The sequence below is a fragment of the Pseudorca crassidens genome, chromosome X (assembly GCF_039906515.1).
Source record: "Pseudorca crassidens isolate mPseCra1 chromosome X, mPseCra1.hap1, whole genome shotgun sequence".
Classification (NCBI taxonomy): domain Eukaryota; kingdom Metazoa; phylum Chordata; class Mammalia; order Artiodactyla; family Delphinidae; genus Pseudorca; species Pseudorca crassidens.
Window position 1 is genome coordinate 40,833,516 of NC_090317.1, and position 22,567 is coordinate 40,856,082.

General features: G+C 39.2%; 1 protein-coding gene across 3 annotated transcripts in view; it reads right to left on the reverse strand.

The window, feature by feature from the left end:
• The window catches only part of NRK (Nik related kinase), a 166,860-nt gene that overhangs the window by 36,814 nt on the left and 107,479 nt on the right, over positions 1-22,567 (reverse strand). For all 3 annotated transcript variants that reach the window (XM_067722527.1, XM_067722526.1, XM_067722525.1), the window contains exons 12-14: positions 12,864-12,927; positions 11,283-12,450; positions 8,896-9,003 (exon numbers count right to left, since the gene is read on the reverse strand). In XM_067722527.1, the coding sequence (XP_067578628.1) occupies positions 8,896-9,003; positions 11,283-12,450; positions 12,864-12,927 (1,340 nt within the window). The remainder of the gene's footprint in view (positions 1-8,895; positions 9,004-11,282; positions 12,451-12,863; positions 12,928-22,567) is intronic.

Genomic DNA, 22,567 nt, shown 5'->3' on the forward strand with positions numbered 1-22,567 from the left:
GGAATTGCCTAAGAGGCAAAAGACCATTGTTTTGGGGTGCGTGAAGAGAGGGGATTCAGAGTACCACCTAAACAAGCTCCAGAGATGGGCGTGAGCCATAGCTACCAGCACAGAACCCAGAGACAGGCATGAAATGCTAAGGCTGCTACTGCAGCCACCAAGAAGACTGTGTGCAAGCACAGGTTACTATCCACATCTCCCCTCCTGGAAGCCTGTAGAGCCCGCCACTGCCAGGGTCCCGTGATCCAGGGAAAACTTCCCCGGGAGAACACACGGCGCGCCTCAGGCTGTTGTGATGTCACGTGGGCCTCCGCCGCTGCAGGTTTGCCCTGCGTGCCGTACCCCTCCCTCCCCCTGGCCTGAGTGAGCCAGAGTCCCCAAATCAGCAGCTACTTTAACCCTGTCCTGTCGGGGCGGGGAACAGATGCCTCAGGCGACCTACATGTAAAGGTGAGGCCAAATCCAAAGCTGAACCCCAGGAGCTGTGCGAACAAAGAAGAGAAAGGGATATCTCTCCATGCAGCCACAGGAGCAGCGGATTAAATCTCTACAATCAAATTAATGTACCCTGCATCTGTGAAATACCTGAATAGGCAACGAATCATCCCAAAATTGAGGCGGTGACTTTGGGAGCAACTATAGACTTGTGGTTTCTTTTCTGCACCTAATTTGTTTCTGGTTTTATGTTTATCTTAGTTTAGTATTTAGAGCTTATTATCATAGGTAGATTTGTTTATTGATTTGGTTGCTCTCTCCCTTTCTTTATATATATATACATATATATACATATATATATATATATATATATATATTTCCCTTGTTCACCCTTTGTGAGTATGTATGCTTCTTTGTGTGATTTTTTTTCTGTATAGCTTTGCTTTTAGCATTTGTCCTAGGGTTCTTTCTGTCGGATTTTTGGGGGTTTTTTTTAGTATAGTTTTTAGCACTTGTTATCATTGGTGGATTTGCTTTTCGGTTTGGTTGCTCTCTTCTTTCATTAATTACTTTTTATTTTTAATAATATATATTTTATTTTTTATTTTAATAACTATTTTTCTTTCTTTCTTTTTTTTCCTCCCTTTTCTTCAGAGCCATTTGGCTGACAGACTCTAGGTGCTCCAGCAGGTGTCAGGCCTAAGCCTCTGAGGTGGGAGAGCTGAGTTCAGGACATTGGACCACCAGGGACCTCCCAGAGCCACGTAATATCAAATGGCGAGAGCTCCTTCAGAGATCTCCATCTCAACGTGAAGACCCAGCTCCACTCAACGACCAGCAAGCTACAGTGCTGGACACCCTATGCCAAACAACTAGCAAGACAGGAACACAACCCCACCCATTAGCAGAGAGGCTGCCTAAAATCACAATAAGTTCACAGACACCCAAAAACACACCACCGGATATGGTCCTGCCCACCAGAAAGACAAGATCTAGTCTCATCCACCAGAACACAGGCACCAGTCCCCTCCACCAGGAAGCCTACACAACCCACTGAATCAACCTCACCCACGGGGTCAGACACCAAAAACAACGGGAACTGTGAACCTCTAGCCTGTGAAAACGAGACCCCAAACACAGTAAGTTAAGCGAAATGAGAAGACAGAGAAATACATAGCAGACGAAGGAGCAAGCAAACCAAATAAATGAAGAGGAAATAGGCAGTCAACCTGAAAAAGAATTCAGAGTAAAGACAGTAAAGATGATCCGAAATCTTGGAAATAAAATATACAAGAAACGGGCTTCACTGGTGGCGCAGTGGTTGAGAGTCCGCCTGCTGATGCAGGGACCATGGGTTCATGCCCCGGTCTGGGAAGATCCCACATGCCACGGAGTGGCTAGGCTCATGAGCCATGGCCGCTGAGCCTGTGCGTCCGGAGCCTGGGCTCCACAATGGTAGAGGCCACAACAGTGAGAGGCCCGCATACCGCAAAAATAATTTAAAAAAATACAAGAAACGTTTAACAAGGACCTAGAAGAACTAAAGAGCAAACAAACAGTGATGAACAACACAATAAATGAAATGAAAATCTCTCTAGAAGGAATCAATAGCAGAAAAACTGAGGCAGAAGAACGGATAAGTGACCTGGAAGATAAAATAGTGGAAATAACTACTGCAGAGCAGGATAAAGAAAAAAGAATGAAGAGAATTGAGGACAGGCTCAGAGACCTCTGGGAAAACATTAAATGCACCAGCATTTGAATTATAGCGGTCCCAAAAGAAGAAGAGAGAAAAAAAGGCACTGAGAAAATATTTGAAGAGATTATACTTGAAAACTTCCCTAATAATGGAAAGAAAATAGTCAATCAAGTCCACAAGCACAGAGGGTCCCATACAGGATAAATCCAAGGTGAAACACGTCAAGACACATATTAATCAAACTATCAAAAATTAAATAAAAAGAAAAAATATTAAAAGCAGCAAGGGAAAAGCAACAAATAACATACAAGGGAATCCCCATATGGTTAACATCTGATCTTTCTGCAGAAACTCTACAAGCCAGAAGGGAGTGGCAGGACATATTTAAAATGATGAAAGGGAAAAACCTACAACCAAGATTACTCTACCCAGCAAGGATCTCATTTAGATTCAACAGGAAATTAAAACCTTTACAGACAAGCAAAAGTTAAGAGAATTCAGCACCACCAAACCAGCTTTACAACAAATGCTAAAGGAACTTCTCTATGCAGGAAACACAAGAGAAGGAAAACACCTACAATAACAAACCCAAAACAATTAAGAAAATGGTAATAGGAACACACATATCAATAACTACCTTAAAGGTAAATGGATTAAATACTCCAACAAAAGACACAGACTGGCTGAATGGATACAAAAACAAGACCTGTACATATGCTGTCTACAAGAGACCCACTTCAGACCTAGGGACACATACAGACTGAAAGTGAGGGGATGGAAAAACATATTCCATGCAAATGGAAATCAAAAGAAAGCTGGAGTAGCGATTCTCATATCACACGAAATACACTTTAAAATAAATACTATTACAAGAAAAAAAGAAGGACACTACATAATGATCAAGGGATCAATCCAAGAAGAAGACATAACAATTGTAAATATTTATGCACCCAACATAGGAGCACCTCAATACATAAGGCAAATGTTAACAGCCATAAAAGGGGAAATCGACAGTAACACAATCATAGTAGGGAATCTTAACACCCCACTTTCACCAATGGACAGATCATCCAAAATGAAAATAAAAAAGGAAACACAAGCTTTAAATGATACATTAAACAAGATGGATTTAATTGATATTTATAGGATATTCCATCCAAAAACAACAGAATACACTTTCTTCTCAAGTGTTCATGGAACATTCTCCAGGACAGATCATATCTTGGGTCACAAATGAAGCCTTGGTAAATTTAAGAAAACTGAAATCTTACCAAGTATCTTTTCTGACCGCAATGCTATGAGACTAGATATCCATTACAGGAAAAAACCTGTGAAACATACAAACACATGGAGGCTAAAAAACACACTACTAAATAACCAAGAGATCACTGAAGATATCAAAGAGGAAATCAAAAAATACCTAGAAACAAATGACAGTGAAAACAAGATGACCCCAAACCTATGGGATGCAGCAAAAGCAGTTCTAAGAGGGAAGTTTATAGCAATACAATCCTATCTCAAGAAAGAAGAAACATCTCAAATAAACAACCTAACCTTACACTTAAAGCAATTAGAGAAAGAAGAACAAAAAAACCCCAAGGTTAGCAGAAAGAAAGAAATCATAAAAATCAGATCAGAAATAAATAAAAAAGAAATGAAGGAAACAGTAGCTGAGATCAGTAAAATGAAAAGCTGGTTCTTTGAGAAGATAAACAAAATTGATAAATCACGAGCCATACTAGTAAAGAAAAATGGGAGAAGGCTCAAATCAATAGAATGAGCAATGAAGAATGATAAGTAACAACGGACACTGCAAAAATACAAAGGGTCATGAGAGATTACTACAAGCAACTGTATGCCAATAAAATGGAAAACCTGGAAGAAATGGACAAATTCTTAGATTAGAAAAGCATGACCTCCCGAGTCTGAACCAGGAAGAAATAGAAAATATAAACAGACCAATCACAAGCACTGAAATTGAAACTGTGATTAAAAATCTTCCAACAAACAAAAGCCCAGGACCAGATGGCTTCACAGGCGAATTCTATCAAACATTTAGAGAAGAGCTAACACCTATCCTTCTCAAACTCTTCCAAAATATACCAGAGTGAGGAACTCTCCCAAACTTATTCTACAAGGCCACTATCTCCCTGACACCAAAACCAGACAAAGACGTCACAAAAAAGATAACTATAGACCAATATCACTGATGAACATAGATGCAAAAATCGCCAACAAAATACTAGCAAACAGAATCCAACAGCACATTAAAAGATTCATACACCATGATCAAGTGAGGTTTAACCCAGGAATGCAAGGATTCTTCAATATATGCAAATCAATCAATGTGATAAACCATATTAACAAATTGAAGGAGAAAAATCATATGATCATGTCAGTAGATGCAGAAAAAGCGTTCAAAAAAATTCAACAGCCATTTATGATAAAAACTCTCCAGAAAGTAGGCATAGAGGGAACCTATCTCAACATAAAAAAGGCCATATATGACAAACCCACAGCCAAAATCGTTCTCAAAGTTGAAAAACTGAAACCATTTCCACTAAGATCAGGAACAAGACAAGGTTGCCCATTCTCACCACTATTATTCAACATAGTTTTGGAAGTTTTAGTCACAGCAATCAGAGAAGAAAAAGAAATAAAAGGAATACAAATTGGAAAAGAAGTAAAACTGCCACTGTTTGCAGATGACATGATACTATACATAGAGAATCCTAAAGATGCTACCAGAAAACTGGTAAACGTAAATCAGTGAATTTGGTGAAGTAGCAGGATATAAAATTAATGCACAGAAATCTCTTGTATTCCTAAACAGTAATGATGAAAAATCTGAAAGAGAAATTAAGAAAACACTCCCATTTACCTTTGCAACAAAAATAATAAAATACTTAGGAATAAACCTACTTAAGGAGACAAAAGACCTGCATGCAGAAACGTATAAGACACTGAAGAAAGAAATTAAAGATGATACAAACAGATGGAGAGATATACCATGTTCTTAATTGGGAAGAATCAACATTTTGAAAATGACTCTACAACCCAAAGCAATCTACAGATTAAATGCAATCCCTATCAAACTACCACTGTTATTTTTCACAGAACTAGAACAAAAAATTTCACAATTTGTATGGAAACCAAAAAGAGCCCAAATAGCTAAAGCAATCTTGAGAAAGAAAAACGGAGCTGGAGGAATTAGGCTCCCTGACTTCAGACTATACTACAAAGCTACAGTCATCAAGACAGTATGATACTGGCACAAAAACAGAAATATAGATCAATGGAAGGATAGAAAGCCCAGAGGTAAACCCATGCACGTATCACCTTATCTTTGATAAAGGAGGAAAGTGTATACAATGGAGAAAAGACAGCCTCTTCAGTAAGTGGTGCTGGGAAAACTGGACAGCTACATGTAAAAGAATGAAATTGGAACACTCTCTAACACTATACACAAAAATAAACTCAAAATGGATTAAAGATCTAAATGTAAGGCCAGACACTATAAAAATCTTAAAGGAAAACATAGCAGAACACTCCATGACATAAATCCCAGCAAGATCCTTTTCTGACCCATCGCCTAGAGAAATGGAAATAAAAACAAAAATAAACAAATGGGACCTAATGAAACTTAAACGCTTTTGCACAGCAAAGGAAACCATAAACAAGACCAAAAGACAACCCTCTTAATGGGAGAATATATTTGCAAATGAAGCAATTGACAAAGGATTAATCTCCAAAATATACAGACAGATCATGCAGCTCAATAACAAGAAAACAAACAACCCAATCCAAAAATGGGCAGAACACCTAAATAGACATTTCTCCAAAGAAGATATACAGATTATCAACAAACACATGAAAGGATGCTCAACATCACTAACCATTAGAGAAATGCAAATGCAAATACAGTGAAGTATCACCTCACACCAGTCAGAATGGCCATCATCAAAATATCTACAAACAATAAATGCTGGAGAGGGTGTGGAGAAAAGGGAACCCTCTTGCACTGCTGGTGGGAATGTAAATTGATACAGCCACTATGGAGAACAATATGGAGGTTCCTTAAAAAACTAAAAATAGAACTACCATACGACCCAGCAATTCCACTACTGGGCATATACCCTGAGAAAACCATAATTCAAAAAGAGTCATGGACCACAATGTTCATTGCAGCTCTATTTACAATAGCCAGGACATGGAAGCAACCTAAGTGTCCATCGACAGATGAATAGATAAAGAAGATGTGGCAATATGTATACAATGGAGTATTACCCAGCTATAAAAAGAAATGAAATTGATTTATTTGTAGTGAGGTGGATGGACCTAGAGACTGTCATACAGAGTGAAGTAAGTCAGAAAGAGAAAAATAAATACTGTATGCTAATACATATATATGGAATCTAAAAAAAAATTGTTCTGAAGAATCTAGGGGCAGGACAAGAATAAGAGGCAGATGTAGAGAATGGACTTGAGGACACGGGGAGAGGGAATGGTAAGCTGGGAAGTTCTGAGTGAGTGGCATGGACATATATACACTACCAAATGTAAAATAGATAGCTAGTTGGAAGCAGCTGCATAGCACATGGAGATCAGCTTGGTGTTTTGTGTCCACCTAGAGGGGTGGGATAGGGAGGCTGGGAGGGAGATGCAAGAGGGAGGAGATATGTGGGTATATGTTTATGTAAAGCTGATTCACTTTGTTATAAAGCAGAAACTAACACACCATTGTAAAGCAATTATACTCCAATAAAGATGTTAAAAAAATATGTACAGCTGCATGTAAAGGATGTTTTAAAACATCTATCATGCCATTCTGTGTGTGTATGTGTACAGATATGGAATTAAACACATAAGAATATATAAAAAATAAGTCACATGCACCCCAATGTTCATTTCAGCACTATTTACAATAGCCAGGTCATGGAAGCAACCTAAATGCCCATCAACCGACAAATGGTTAAAGAAGATGTGGTACATATATAAAATGGAATATTACTCAGTCATAAAAAGGAACAAAACTGGATCATTTGTACTTATGTGGATGGACCTAGAGACTGTCATACAGAGTAAAGTAAGTCAAAAAGAGAAAAACAAATATCGTATATTAATGCTTTTATGTGGAATCTATTAAAATGGTACAGATGCACCAGATTGCAAGGTAGAAATAGAGACAGAGATGTAGAGAACAAACATATGGATACCAAGTGGAGAAAGCAAGGGTGGTGGGGTGGTGGTGGGATGAATTCGAAGATTGGGATTGACATATATACACTAATATGTATAAAATAGATAACTAGTAAGAATCTGCTGTATAAAAAATAAATAAGTGAAATAAAATTAAAAAAATAAGAAGGATGATTGTCCATGACATACATCATAATGGACTACTGTGAAGTATCTTGAAAGAGGAAATATAGTGATCTTGGGCCCTTGTCCTAATTAAGAACAGCAATGAGACTCATGACTCACTATGAGTAAGGCAAGAATTTCTGAGTTCTTCACCCATCCACCTATCTGTCCTTAGTGACCAAAAATTTTTTAGCTAGCTAGCTGTAAGGAATGCTGTCTATAATGACACTACCTTGTCCACACAGGAATTGAAACTGCTACTTGGTCCTCACCAATACCATGTGCTAAATATCTATTAATAAACTCGTGAAAACAAAAGTCAACCTGGACACCAGGACTGACTTGATTATTCCCATAAATCTAAGAAAATAAGTGACAGATTAAATAACCCAGACCCTGTCATAAACTACATCTCAGAACAGAAATGATCAAGGGAAGAAGTATGTGTGATTGTGTTACAAGCTGAACTACTGAATATTTCATGGGCAATATTTTTACTTAGAAGAATGACTGATGAGACAAACTGTAGTTATTCAACTTGGGTATCTGGCAGGCATTTTATTTAAAATCAACAAAGTAAGCCTATCAATTCAAAGATAAAGCAACTGATGTTAGTTGTTAGCAATGATAAAATTGAGTTTTCAATTGAATATTAGAATTTTAAACTCATCTATCACTGTGCATTTGACAGCTTATCAATACTCAATAATTTTTATGATGAAATTGATGATATTAACAAATGCCATTTTTTGGTGTTGTAAAATAAAACATGTAAATATTTGGAAAGATCTACATACACAGTGAACCAATATTTTCCGACTGAGCAATGCACGAGGATACAAAATTGTGTATGAGCAAAACATATATTCACAGCACACAAGAGACTTACAGATTTTAATATTACTGAATATTCAAAATTTCACTGATATGGTTTTGGACTCCACTTCTCTAGTTGTGGTGTATTTCAAAGAATATCCACAATTATCTGAAAAATCTATGGAAATTCTCTTTTTCCAACCACCTATATGTGAGAAGTCAGCTTTTACTCATATACTTCAACCTAAACAACATATGGCAACAGGTTGAATGCAGAAGCAGATATGAGAATCCAGCTGTTTTCCATTAAGCAAGATGGAAAATTGTTATTTTTCACTAAAATTTGTTTCTTATATTAATATCTAATAGTTTTCTTACTTTTTAAATGAAGTAATAAATATTTTAAATTTTTTGGTTTTAATTTCTAATACATCATACATTGAATGACACAATCCAACTAAGTAAAAGCTTTTGGGGTCTTCAATGTTAAAGAGTATAAAGACATCCTGAGACCAAAATGTTTAAGAACCATTGTTCCAGGCACTTATTAGTGCCACAGCAACTCATATAGAGAAACTCACCTCATTTTCTTTAGGATTTGGAATGTATGGCTGCAATGGTTCTATTTGGACTTCAGCCTGAATCGAATGAAATACTTCATCATTATCTGATGATTCATCTTCCTTTTCCTTGAAACAAAAAGGAAAATAAATATTTTAAACTGTAAATAATAACCTGTAAATAATATGAGCAATTCCCATCATCTTAATGTTCAATTAAAAAAATAATTTTCAAATATTCAAATTGATTTAAGCCTGTAGTTTCTAACAGTTTTTGGTCCTGGATCCCTTTCAGAATCTGAGTAATGCTACAGATTCTTTGTAGAAAACTGCATACAGACAGACACATATCTCTGCAAGTATTTTCAGGGGGATCACTGGCCACCTGCAACTCACCTATTAGACCCAGGTTAAAAATCTCTGGTCTAAAGCTTAACTCATAGCCGCAAACTGTCATATTTAATAAGCGGTTATAGCTACAAAGTTTGGTCCTCCTGTGCAGTGGAAGATCTGCAACACAGCAGTGCAAATATTTCTTCTTGACTGAGTCCTAGTAGTTTAGGAAAGTTTCTGTTTTCCCATTTAAGCCAACTGATATTTCTTCAACTCAAACAGAATAATGGGAATGTGTTTTCTTTCCTTCTAGTGAGTTGAAGCACTCACATATGTCTTTAAACTCTAATAAATTTTCAGGTATTTCAAAAGACCTATGACTTTGACTAGAACATCAATAATTTTCTTTTTCTTTATGCTTTCTTTAAGAGTTACATATAAAGGCAGGAATGCCTATACAAGATCCTAGGGTCATGGGATTAGTAACTATTATTTAGTGACTTTTTCTTCCATTTTAGAATGGCTTCTCACATAAATATTTAAAACACTGAATGCCAATAAGTATGGGTCATGCTACTAGTCTTGCAGAAATGCATAAAAGTCTTTTTAAAAAATGCAAAGCCCATTAGATCCAATTGTTACTAAGGCTCATTGGGAATAGTCATTAGCATTTTAGATGCCTTAATGTCAGGCAAATAGTAGCATTCTAGACTCATGCCACCCTTTCTCTATTTGGTTTCTTTTGCTTCTTATCTTCCTGTTGTTTGGGGGACTAGACATTCATTTCCCCTTTTGGGTCTTTCTTTTCTTGTTGCTTTTACCTTTTCTCATGTTAAACATATCAGGGAAATAGTATTTGCTCAATTAACTCAATGGACAAAAACCAAAAGTCTCCCTTATTCAGACATTCAGACAAGGTTCATTTGTAATAACTACATTAATTATTATTAGGTAAATGGATGTTGATACCAGGGTTTAATTTAGGATCTTCACAATGATTCCTTTTATGTAAATGGATGCTATGAAGTATTAGGAAACAACTGCTCTCCTGGTCTTTTTGACCTCTATAATTTGCTTACAAAGCCCACAAACCCTTCAGGATCAGATTAGATTTGCCAGATTGTATCCATGAACTCCAGCCCAATTATATCCATTTATATTAGAGAATTTTGAAAGAATGAAGTTTTGTTGACTAAACCAAAATAAGATAAAGAGATTAACATATTGTACCCCACACTTCAAAAGAGTGCAGAGATGAATTTGTAACTTGTGTCATGTTCTATGCAGGTACTTCATCAATTATGTAAAATGAGTGAAAAATAAGTGAGACAAGTCATACTTATGGTAACCATGTACAAAATGTTTTAGAAAATGCTTTCCCTTCTCAGTTTGACCTTTAACATCCTGATGTACAAAAGCTAGTGCAATTCTCTTAAATAATACATTCAGCATTCTATGGGAAGGAAGAGCAAAATAAACTTAGAAGTTGGAGGAACAAAATCAAATTTGTTTTTGTGTTTAGTTTTAATGAGTTATATTTGAAATTTTGACCTATGAAAGTAATTTTTTTTTTTTTTTTGCTGTATGCGGGATGCACAGGCTCAGCGGCCATGGCACACAGGCCAAGCCGCTCCACGGCATGTGGGATCTTCCCGGACCAGGGCACGAACCCGTGTCCCCTGCATTGACAGGTGGACCCACAACCACTGCGCCACCAGGGAAGCCCTGAAAGTAATTTTTAAAGATCCAGTATAGTAACTTTAAATGTGCATATGACATCCCTTTATTGGCTAAGGGAATAATAGGTAGAAATTTAACTAATAATTAAAGCTATATCTCTACAGAGATATTAAGCAATTACCTGGGTCATTCAAGCAAATTTTTCTTTCTCAAATTTAGTCACAATTATCTGGAAATTTCAGGATAATTTATTTGAAGCACAAGTTATTTAGATAATCTTCTCTGGGACACAAGGAATATTTATTTCATTTGGTTTTTACAGAGGGAACACTTGAGTATGAACTAGCATATTTTCTCTGCATATTTGACTTAGGAAAAATATCAGAAACTCTTACATTTGCAACTTGTCTCAATTCTTCCTCATGCTGATTAAAGATATCCTCCCATCTGCGTTGGCGCCTTTGCCTATGGGCTTCTAAATCTGATAGCTCAAACTCTTCAGGTCTGCGTGACAACTTTGCCCGGAACCTCTTTGGTGATAGTCTTTTTGCCAATGCCTGCCTTAGACTAGAAACTTTTGATTTTTTCTTCCGTGCTTGTTCTGGTTGAGAGTAAAACACGTCTGATGACAGGTTTTCCATCAGTGTTTGCAGTAGACCAAGCGGCTTTGAGTTATGTGAGTTTGGTGCTCGAAGTAAGTCTCTTGATAGTCCCTCTATCAGTGCTTGAACAGAGCCAACTGCCTGCGTGGGCTCTAGTGCCCAGGCCTGTGCTTGAGGTGACCTTTCATTTTGCCCCTCTACTGGAATGAGCACCTGAGTATCCAAATGTAGTGGCAACAGCACGTGGTGGTTCTGTGACAGTAGGGGCAGGAATACCTGGGCATGTACTCGTAATGACTCAGGTTCCTCTGCCTCTGTCTCTGCCTGTGTAGGCTCAGCAGCCTGTTCCTGTACCTCTGGCTGCTCGGGTGCCCTGTTCTGCTCCAGCTGCTGTTCAGGTACCTGGTTCTGTCTCTGCTGTTGTTCAGGGACCTGGCCCTGCCTTTGCTGTTGTTCAGGTACCTGATCTTGCCCTTGAACTTCCTCTGGTACCTGGTCCAGATCCTGCAGCTCTCCTGAGGCCTGGGGCTGGGCCTGAGCCTGCTGCTCTTTGGGTACCTGGGCCTGTACCTTTAGAGGCCTAGGGGCCTTAACCTGAGCCTGTAGTGGCATAAGCATCCAGGCTGTCCTCCGTAGTCGTGGAGGTGCCTTCATTTGCATCTGTAGGGGCCTAGATGCCTTAGCCTTAACCTGAGCCTGTAGTGGCATGAACACCCGAGCTGCCCCCTGTAGTCGCTGAGGTGCCTGGGCTTGCCCCTGTAGAGGCCTAGGTGCACTGTCATGAGCCTGTAGTGGCATGAACACCCTGGCTGCTCCCTGGAGATGCTGAAGGGCCTGAACCTGTGGCTCTTCTCGATCAGGTAACCACCTTGGCTGAGACGGTTCTCCATGCAGGACTCTAAGTGGTCTGCATCTACTGCTCGTAGGCAATCTCAGAAGCTCATGAGTACAAGAAGGTCCCCTAGAAATAAACATACAAATGAATGCTGTACAATTAGAGTTGTCAGTAGAGTGAAGTCATTCAGGGGAAATGCTTTTATTTTAAAAGATGAACATTTTCTGCAATAAAGGTATCTTCAGTAAATCTTTCTTGAATCATTCCTGTAATGTCTGAAAGTCTTTGCATTACTAATATATTCAGTACAAACGGTCTAATAATATACTTGATCATTCTATTACCAGAAATTAAGGACTCTTTGGGTAGTAATAAAAACTTTTCCTCAACATTTCCACTCAAATATCTCTTGCAAATACAGATCTGTTTTTATTTTATCAGAAAGGATTAAGTTTTCTGAGTCACATACAACAGTATGGAATCAACTGTCTTACATGAATTGCTAACATCAAATTATATATGTAATATGTCTAACGCACCTGAATCTTCTCATGGTATACTGCTCCTTAATAGCTTCTTCTCTTTCAAAGATCAGAGGTATTCCTTTTTATGAAAGAGGAAAAAAATGCATAACAGTCAACAGAGATTAAGATAATCCACCTTAGTCAATGTGCACCTTTACTGCTCAGGAAGCTGAGTGAATTTATAAGGACAAGAGGACTGTAACCCTTCACATAACGCCTAGTTGGTAATGTAGACAATATCCTTGTTCCTAGGCCTACTTCTGCAGCACGGTGCATCTATTCCATAGAGACTAATTTCTCTCAGCATAGGAAAAATATTTAGCAATCTGATTGCTGCAATTCTAAAGAGGAAAAATTGAGAAAGGTAAAAAGGGAAAGGGCCAAGAGAAACTAGATGGTTGGTGAGCATGGCTTACAGGTGTGTACTCTGGATTTAAGGACTTTATGGCTTGGGCTCACACCTATCTTTTGTCCTTTCAATGAGAAGGTAAAAAATCTAAATTCTGGGTTTTACACTTGACACACTGAAAATGTTTGGCATCTTTCCTGTCAGCTGTGCAGTACTGAAATATAGAAGCTTAAAAATAAAAGACTTTTCTTTTGAATTTCCTATATTAAAGACTTCGGGAATGCGGCCCCCACTTTTCATGCATCGCCTCAGGGACTTCTATAGCCTCATGAAGAAGCTCAGGGTAAAGGCACAGCTGCCAAAGCAGGAGTAAGAGATACTTGACACCAGGAGGGAGATCCCAAAGAGGCCGCAGCTGCAGGAGGTGGGAGTCCTGGTCACTGTTGGCCTTCCCTGAGGGCTTTGACTGGGTTCCTCAGGCTGTGCACTGGCTGAGCATCACCCGCCTCATGGACCCATCCTGCCTCACGTCACCAAACCAGTCGCCCTATTGCCAAAATGAGCTAAAGTCTGAAAATTGCTCAGCAGGACCAGGCATAGCACGAGCCTCCTATCTTGTGGTTTCACTTGCCAAGGACCACTATCTAAATAATTCCGTGTGGCTGACAGGGTCTTGGTGCTCCAGTCAGGTGTCAGGCCTGAGGCTCTGAGTGGGAGAGCTGAGTTCAGGACATTGGACGACTGGAGACCTCACAGCCCCACATAATATCAATCAGTGAAAGCTCTCCCAGAGATCTCCATCTCAATGCTAAGACCCAGCTCCACCCAACAGCCAGCAAGCTCCAGTGCTGGACGCCCCTTGCCAAACAACTAGCAAGACAGGAACACAACACCAGCCATTAGCAGAGAAGCTGCCTAAAATCATAATAAGTTCACAACCATCCCAAAACACACCACCAGACGTGGCCCTGCCCACCTGAAAGACAATATCCAGCCTCATCCACCAGAACACAGGCACCAGTCCCCTCCACCAGGATTCCTACACAACGCACTGAACCAACCACACCCACTGGCGGCAGACACCAAAAACAACGGGAACTATGAACCTCTGGCCTGTGAAAACGAGACCCCAAACACAGTAAGTTGGGCAAAATGAGAAGACAGAGAAATACACAGCGGATGAAGGAGCAAGGTAAAAACCCACCAGACCAAACAAATGAAGAGGAAATAGGCAGTCTACCTGAAAAAGAATTCAGAAAAATGATAGTAAAGATGATACAAAATCTTGGAAATAAAATATAGAAGAGAGGACGAGGGGAAGATGGCGGAAGAGTAAGATGCGGAGATCACCTTCTTCCCCACAGATACACCAGAAATACATCTACACGTGGAACAACTCCTACAGAACACCTACTGAACGCTGGCAGAAGACCTCAGACCTCCCAAAAGGCAAGAAATTCCCCACGTACCTGGGTAGGGCAAAAGAAAAAAGAATAAACAGACACGAAAGGACAGGGAATGGGACCTGCACCAGTGGGAGGGAGCCGTGAGGGAGGAAAGGTTTCCACACACTATGAAGCACCTTCGCGGGTGGAGACTGCGGGTGGCAGAGGGGGAAGTTTCGGAGCAGCGGAGGAGGGCGCAGCAACAGGGGTGCGGAGGGCAATGGGAGAGATTCCCGCACAGAGGATCGGTGCCGACCGGCACTCACCAGCCCGAGAGGCTTGTCTGCTCACCCGCCGGGGCGGGCGGGGCTGGGGGCTGAGGCTTGGGCTTCGGTCAGAGCACAGGGAGAGGACTGGGGCTGGCGGCGTGAACACAGACTGCAGGGTGCTAGTACACCACGGCTAGCCGGGAGGGAGTCTGGGGAGAAGCTGAACCTGCAGAAGAGGCAAGAGACTTTTCCTTCCCTCTTTGTTTCTGTTGCGTGAGGAGAGGGGATTAAGAGTGCTGCTTAAAGGAGCTCCAGAGATGGGCGCGAACCGCGGCTAAAAGCGCGGACCACAGAGACGTGCATGAGACGCGAAGGCTGCTGCTGCCGCGACCAAGAAGCCTGTGTGCGAGCACAGGTCACTATCCACACTCCCCTTCCGGGGAGCCTGTGCAGCCCGCCACTGCCAGGGTGCCAGGATCTAGGGACAACTTCCCCGGGAGAACGCACGGCGCGCCTCAGGCTGCTGCAACGTCACGCAGGCCCGCCCCGCACTCCGTGCCACTCCCTCCCCCCCGCGGCCTGAGTGAGCCAGAGTCCCCGAAGCAGCTGCTCCTTTAACCCCGTCCTGTCTGAGGGAAGAACAGACGCCCTCCGGAGACCTACATGCAGAGGCGGGGCGAAATCCAAAGCTGAACCCCGGGAGCTGTGCGAGCAAAGAAGAGAAAGGGAAATCTCTCCCAGCAGCCTCAGAAGCAGCGGATTAAAGCTCCACAATCAACTTGATGTACCCTGCATCTGTGGAATACATGAATAGACAACGAATCATCCCAAATTGAGGAGGTGGACTTTGGGAGCAAGATTTATGATTTTTTCCCCTTTTCCTCTTTATGTGAGTGTGTATGTGTATGCTTCTGTGTGAGATTTTGTCTGTATAGCTTTGCTTCCACCATTTGTCCTAGGGTTCTATCTGTCCGTTTTTTAAAATTATTATTATTTTTTATTTTAATAACTTTATTTTATTTTACTTTATCTTCTCTTTCTTTCTTTCTTTCCTTCCTTCCCTTCTTTAGACAACGAATCACCCAAATTGAGGAGGTGCACTTCGAGAGCAAGATTTAGGATTTTTTCCCCTTTTCCTCTTTTTGTGAGTGTGTGTGTGTATGCTTCTGTGTGAGATTTTGTCTGTATAGCTTTGCTTCCACCATTTGTCCTAGGGTTCTACCATCTATTTTTATTTTTTTCTTAATAATTAATTTCTATTTTAATAACTTTATTATATTTTATCTTACTTTATTTTATTTTAATTTATCTTCTTTCTTTCTTTCTTTTCCTTCCTTCCCTCCTTCCTTCCTTCCTCCCTCCCTCCTTTCATTCTTTCTTTCCTTCTTTCTTTCTACTCCTACTAATTGCTTCTTTCTACATTTTCTCCCTTTTATTCTGAGCCAGGTAGATGAAAGGCTCTTGGTGCTGCAGCCAGGAGTCACTTCTGTGCCTCTGTGGTGGGAGAGCCAACTTCAGGACACTGGTCCACAAGAGACCTCCTAGCTCCACATAATATCAAATGGCGAAAATGTCTCAGAGATCTCCAACTCAACACCAGCACCCAGCTTCACTCAACGAGCAGCAAGCTACAGTGCTGGACACCCTATGCCAAATAACTAGCAAGACAGGAACACAACCCCACCCTTTAGCAGAGAGGCTGCCTAAAATCATAATAAGTCCACAGAAACCCCAAAACACACCAACAGACGTGGATCTGCCAACCAGAAAGACAAGATGCAGCCTCATCCACCAGAACACAGGCACTAGTCCCCTCCACCAGGAAGCCTACACAACCCACTGAACCAACCTTAGCCACTGGGGACAGACACCAAAAACAACGGGAAATACGAACTTGCAGCCTGCAAAAAGGAGACCCCAAACACAGTAAGATAAGCAAAATGAGAAGACAGAAAATATGCAGCAGATGAAGGAGCAAGATAAAACCCCACTAGACCTAACAAATGAAGAGGAAATAGGCAGTCTACCTGAAAAGGAATTCAGAATACTGATAGTAAAGATGATCCAAAATCTTGGAAATAGAATAGACAAAATGCAAGAAACATTTAACAAGGACCTAGAAGAACTAAAGATGAAACAAGCAATGATGAACAACACAATAAATGAAATTAAAAATACTCTAGAAGGGAAGAATAGCAGAAACACTGAGGCAGAAGAACGGATAAGTGACCTGGAAGATAAAATAGTGGAAATAACTACTGCAGAGCAGAATAAAGAAAAAAGAATGAAAAGAACTGAGGACAGTCTCAGAGACTTCTGGGACAATATTAAACACACCAACATTCTTATTATAGGAGTTCCAGAAGAAGAAGAGAAAAAGAAAGGGACTGAGAAAATATTTAGTTGAAAATTTGCCTAATATGGGAAAGAAAATAGTTAATCAAGTCCAGGAAGCACAGAGAGTCCCATACAGGATAAACCCAAGGAGAAACACGCCACGACACATATTAATCAAACTGTAAAAAATTAAATACAAGGAAAACTTATTAAAAGCAGCAAGGGAAAAACAACAAATAACACACAAGGGAATCCCCATAAGGTTAACAGCTGAACTTTCAGCAGAAACTCTGCAAGCCAGAAGGGACTGGCAGGACATATTTAAAGTGATGAAGGAGAAAAAACTGCAACCAAGATTACTCTACCCAGCAAGGATCTCATTCAGATTTGATGGAGAAATTAAAAACTTTACAGAGAAGCAAAAGCTGAGAGAGTTCAGCACCACAAAACCAGCTTTACAACACATGCTAAAGAAACTTCTCTAAGCAAGAAACACAAAAGAGGGAAAAGACCTACAATACCAAGCCCAAAGCAATTAAGAAAATGGGAATAGGAACATACATATCGATAATAACCTTAAATGTAAGTGGACTAAATGCTCCCACCAAAAGACACAGATTGGCTGAATGGATACAAAAACAAGACCCATATATATGCTGTCTACAAGAGACCCACTTCAGACCTAGAGACACATACAGACTGAAAGTAAGGGGATGGGAAAAGATATTCCATGCAAATGGAAACCAAAAGAAAGCTGGAGTAGCAATTCTCATATCAGACAAAATAGACTTTAAAATAAAGACTATTAGAAGAGACAAAGAAGGACACTATATAATGATCAAGGGATCGATCCAAGAAGAAGGTATAACAATTGTAAATATTTATGCACCCAACATAGGAGCACCTCAATATATAAGGCAAATACTAACAGCCATAAAAGGGGAAATCGACAGTAACACATTCATAGTAGGGGACTTTAACATGCCACTTTCACCAATGGACAGATCATCCAAAATGAAAATAAATAAGGAAACACAAGCTTTAAATGATACATTAAACATAATGGACTTAATTGATAATTATAGGACATTCCATCCAAAAAGAGCAGAATGCATATTTTTCTCAACTGCTCATGGAACATTCTCCAGGATAGATCATATCTTGGGTCAGAAATCAAGCCTTGGTAAATTTAAGAAAATTGAAAATATATCAAATATCATTTCTGTCCATGACGCTATAAGACTAGATATCAATTACAGGAAAAGATCTGTAAAAAATACAAACACATGGAGGCTAAACAATACACTACTTCATAACGAAGTGATCACTGAAAAAATCAAAGAGGAAATCAATAAATACCTAGAAACAAATGACGATGGAGATATGAGGACCCAAAACCTATGGGATGCAGCATAAGCAGTTCTAAGAGGGAAGTTTATAGCAATACAATCCTTCCTTAAGAAACAGGAAACATCTCGAATAAACAACCTAAACTTGCACCTAAAGCAATTAGAGAAAGAAAGACAAAAAACCCCCAAAGTTAGCAGAAGGAAAGAAATCATAAAAATCAGATCAGAAAAAAATGAAAAAGGAATGAAGGAAATGATAGCAAAGATCAATAAAACTAAAAGCTGGTTCTTTGAGAAGATAAACGAAATTGATAAACCATTAGCCAGACTCATCAAGAAAAAAAGGGAGAAGACTCAAATCAATAGAATTAGAAATGAAAAAGGAGAAGAAACAACTGACCCTGCAGAAATACAAAAGATCATGAGAGATTAGTACAAGCAACTCTATGCCAATAAAATGGACACCTGGAAGAAATGGACAAATTCTTAGAAATGCACAACCTGCCAAGACAGAATCAGGAAAAAATAGAAAATATGAACAGACCAATCACAAGCACTGAAATTGAAACTGTGATTAAAAATATTCCAACAAACAAAAGCTCAGGACCAGATGGCTTAAGGCGAATTCTATCAAACATTTAGAGAAGAGCTAACACCTATCTTTCTCAAGCTCACCCAAAATATATCAGAGGGAGGAACACTCTCAAACTCTTTCAACGAGGCCACCATGACCTTGATACCAAAACCAGAGAAGGAAGTCACAAAGAAAGAAAACTACAGGCCAATATCACTAATGAACATAGATGCAAAAATCCTCAACAAAATACTAGCAAACAGAATCCAACAGCACATTACAAGGATCATACGCCATGATCCAGTGGGGTTTATTGCAGGAATGCAAAGATTCCTCAATATACGCAAATCAATTAGTGTGATATACAATATTAACAAATTGAAAGAGAAAAACCATATGATCATCTCAATAGATGTAGAGAAAGCTTTCGACAAAATTCAACACCCGTTTATGATAAAAACCCTCCAGAAAGTAGGCATAGAGGAAACTATCCTCAACATAATGAAGGCCATATATTACAAACCTACAGCCAACATCGTCCTCAATGGTGAAAAACTGAAGGCATTTCCACTAAGATCAGGAACAAGACAAGGTTGCCCACTCTCAGCACTCTTATTCAACATAGTTTTGGAAGTTTTGTCACAGCAATCAGAGAAGAAAAGGAAATAAAAGTAATCCAAATTGGAAAAGAAGAACTAAAGCTGTCACTGTTTGCAGATTACATGATACTATACATAGAGAATCCTTAAGATACTACCAGAAAACTACTAGAGCTAATCAATGAATTTGGTAAAGTAGCAGGATACAAAATTAATGCACAAAATCTCTGGCATTCCTATACACTAATGAAGAAATATCTGAAAGTGAAATCAAGAAAACACTCCCATTTAGCATTGCAACAAAAAAGAATAAAATATCTAGGAATAAACCTACCTAAGGAGACAAAAGACCTGTATGCAGAAAATTATAAGACACTGATGAAGGAAATTAAAGATGATACAAATAGATAGAGAGATATACCATGCTCTTGGACTGGAAGAATCAACATTGTAAAAATGAATCTACTACCTAAAGCAATCTACAGATTCAATGCAATCCCTATCAAACTACCACTGACATTTTTCACAGAACTAGAACAAAAAATTTCACAATTTGTATGGAAACACAAAAGACCCCGAAGAGCCAAAGCAATCTTGAGAACGAAAAACGGAGCTGGATTGGTGCTTTGTGACCACCTGGAGGGGTGGGATAGGGAGGGTGGGGCGGAGAGAGATGCAAGAGGGAAGAGATATGGGAACATATGTATATATATAACTGTTTCACTTTGATATAAAGCAGAAACTAACACACCATAGTAAAGCAATTATACCCCAATAAAGATGTTAAAAAAAAAAGAAAAAGAAAAACGGAGCTGGAGGAATCAGGCTCCCAGACTTCAGTCTATACTACAAAGCTACAGTAATCAAGACAGTATGGTACTGGCACAAAACAGAAAGATAGATCAATTGAAAAGGATAGAAAGCCCAGAGGTAAACCCACGCACATATGGTCATCTTATCTTTGATAAAGGAGGCAGGAATGTACAGTGGAGAATGGATAGCCTCTTCAATAAGTGGTGCTGGGAAAACTCGACAGGTACATGTAAAAGTATGAGATTAGATAACTCCCTAACACCATACACAAAAATAAGCTAAAAATGGATTAACGACCTAAATGTAAGGCCAGAAACTATCAAACTCTTAGAGTAAAATATAGGGAGAACACTCTATGACATAAATCACAGCAAGGTCCTTTTTGACCCACCTCCTAGAGAAATGGAAATAAAAACAAAAATAAACAAATGGGACCTAATGAAACTTCAAAGCTTTTGCACAGCAAAGGAAAGCATAAACAAGACCAAAAGACAACCCTCAGAACGGGAGAAAATATTTACCAATGAAGCAACTGACAAAGGATTAATCTCCAAAATTTATAAGCAGCTCAATAACAAAAAAACAAACAACCCATTCCAAAAATGGGCAGAAGACCTAAATAGACATTTCTCCAAAGAAGATATACAGACTGCCAACAAACACATGAAAGAATGCTCAACATCATTAATCATTACAGAAATGCAAATCAAAACTACAATGAGATACCATCTCACACCAGTCAGAATGCCAATCATCAAAAAAATCTAGAAACAATAAGTGTTGGAGAGGGTGTGGAGAAAAGGGAACACTCTTGTACTGCTGGTGGGAATGTGAATTGGTACAGCCACTATGGAAAACAGTATGGAGGTTCCTTAAAAAACTCCAAATAGAACTACCATATGACCCAGCAATCCCACTACTAGGCATATACCCTGAGCAAACCATAATTCAAAAATAGTCATGTACCAACATGTTCATTGCAGCTCTATTTACAATAGCCCAGAGATGGAAACAACATAAGTGTCCATCATCAGATGAATGGATAAAGAAGATGTGGCACATATATACGATGGAATATTACTCAGCCATAAAATGAAACAAAATTGAGATATTTGTAATGAGGTGGATAGACCTAGAGTCTGTCATACAGAGTGAAGTATGTCAGAAAGAGAAAGACAAATACCATATGCTAACACACATATATGGAATTTAAGAAAAAAATGTCATGAAGAACCTAGGGGTAAGACAGGAATAAAGACACAGACCTACTAGAGAACAGACTTGAGGATATGGGGAGGGGGAAGGGTGAGATGTGACAAAGCAAGAGAGAGGCATGGACATATATACACTACCAAATGTAAGGTAGATACCTAGTGGGAAGTAGTAGCATAGCACAGGGAAATCAGCTCGGTGCTTTGTGACCACCTGGAGGGGTGGAGTAGGGAGTGTGGGAGGGAGGGAGATGCAAGAGGGAAGAGATATAGGAACATATGTATATGTATAACTGATTCACTTTGTTATAAAGCAGAAACTAACACACGATTGTAAAGCAATTATACTGTAATAAAGATGTAGAAAAAAACCAAAAAGAAACCAGGGAATGAATGTGCAGGTAACAATTCACCATAATGCATATTTTACATTAATTCATAAAATATGTAGCAAGTGTCAATGTGATATATTCATATATATGCATATATATGAATATATATGCATATATTCATATGCAAGTATAAATATTATTATATGGTTGTTAACTGAAGCAGAGTTTAACCTCAACATGCATTTTCTCTAATTTTACCTTTATTCTGAGAGAATGAGAATAAGTTCTGTACCTGCTTATGCTCAGGGGAAATCAAGTCTATGCATTGAGATTTAAACAATCCAAACTCATTAAGAGGAGGTTGGGGAGGGTTTACACAAAGTCTAGTTTAAATACTGAAAACTGAAATAAATTTTTAGAAACCATGAAAAAAATATATACAAGAAACATTTAACAAGGACCTAGAAGAACTAAAGAGCAGGCAAACAGTGATGAACAACA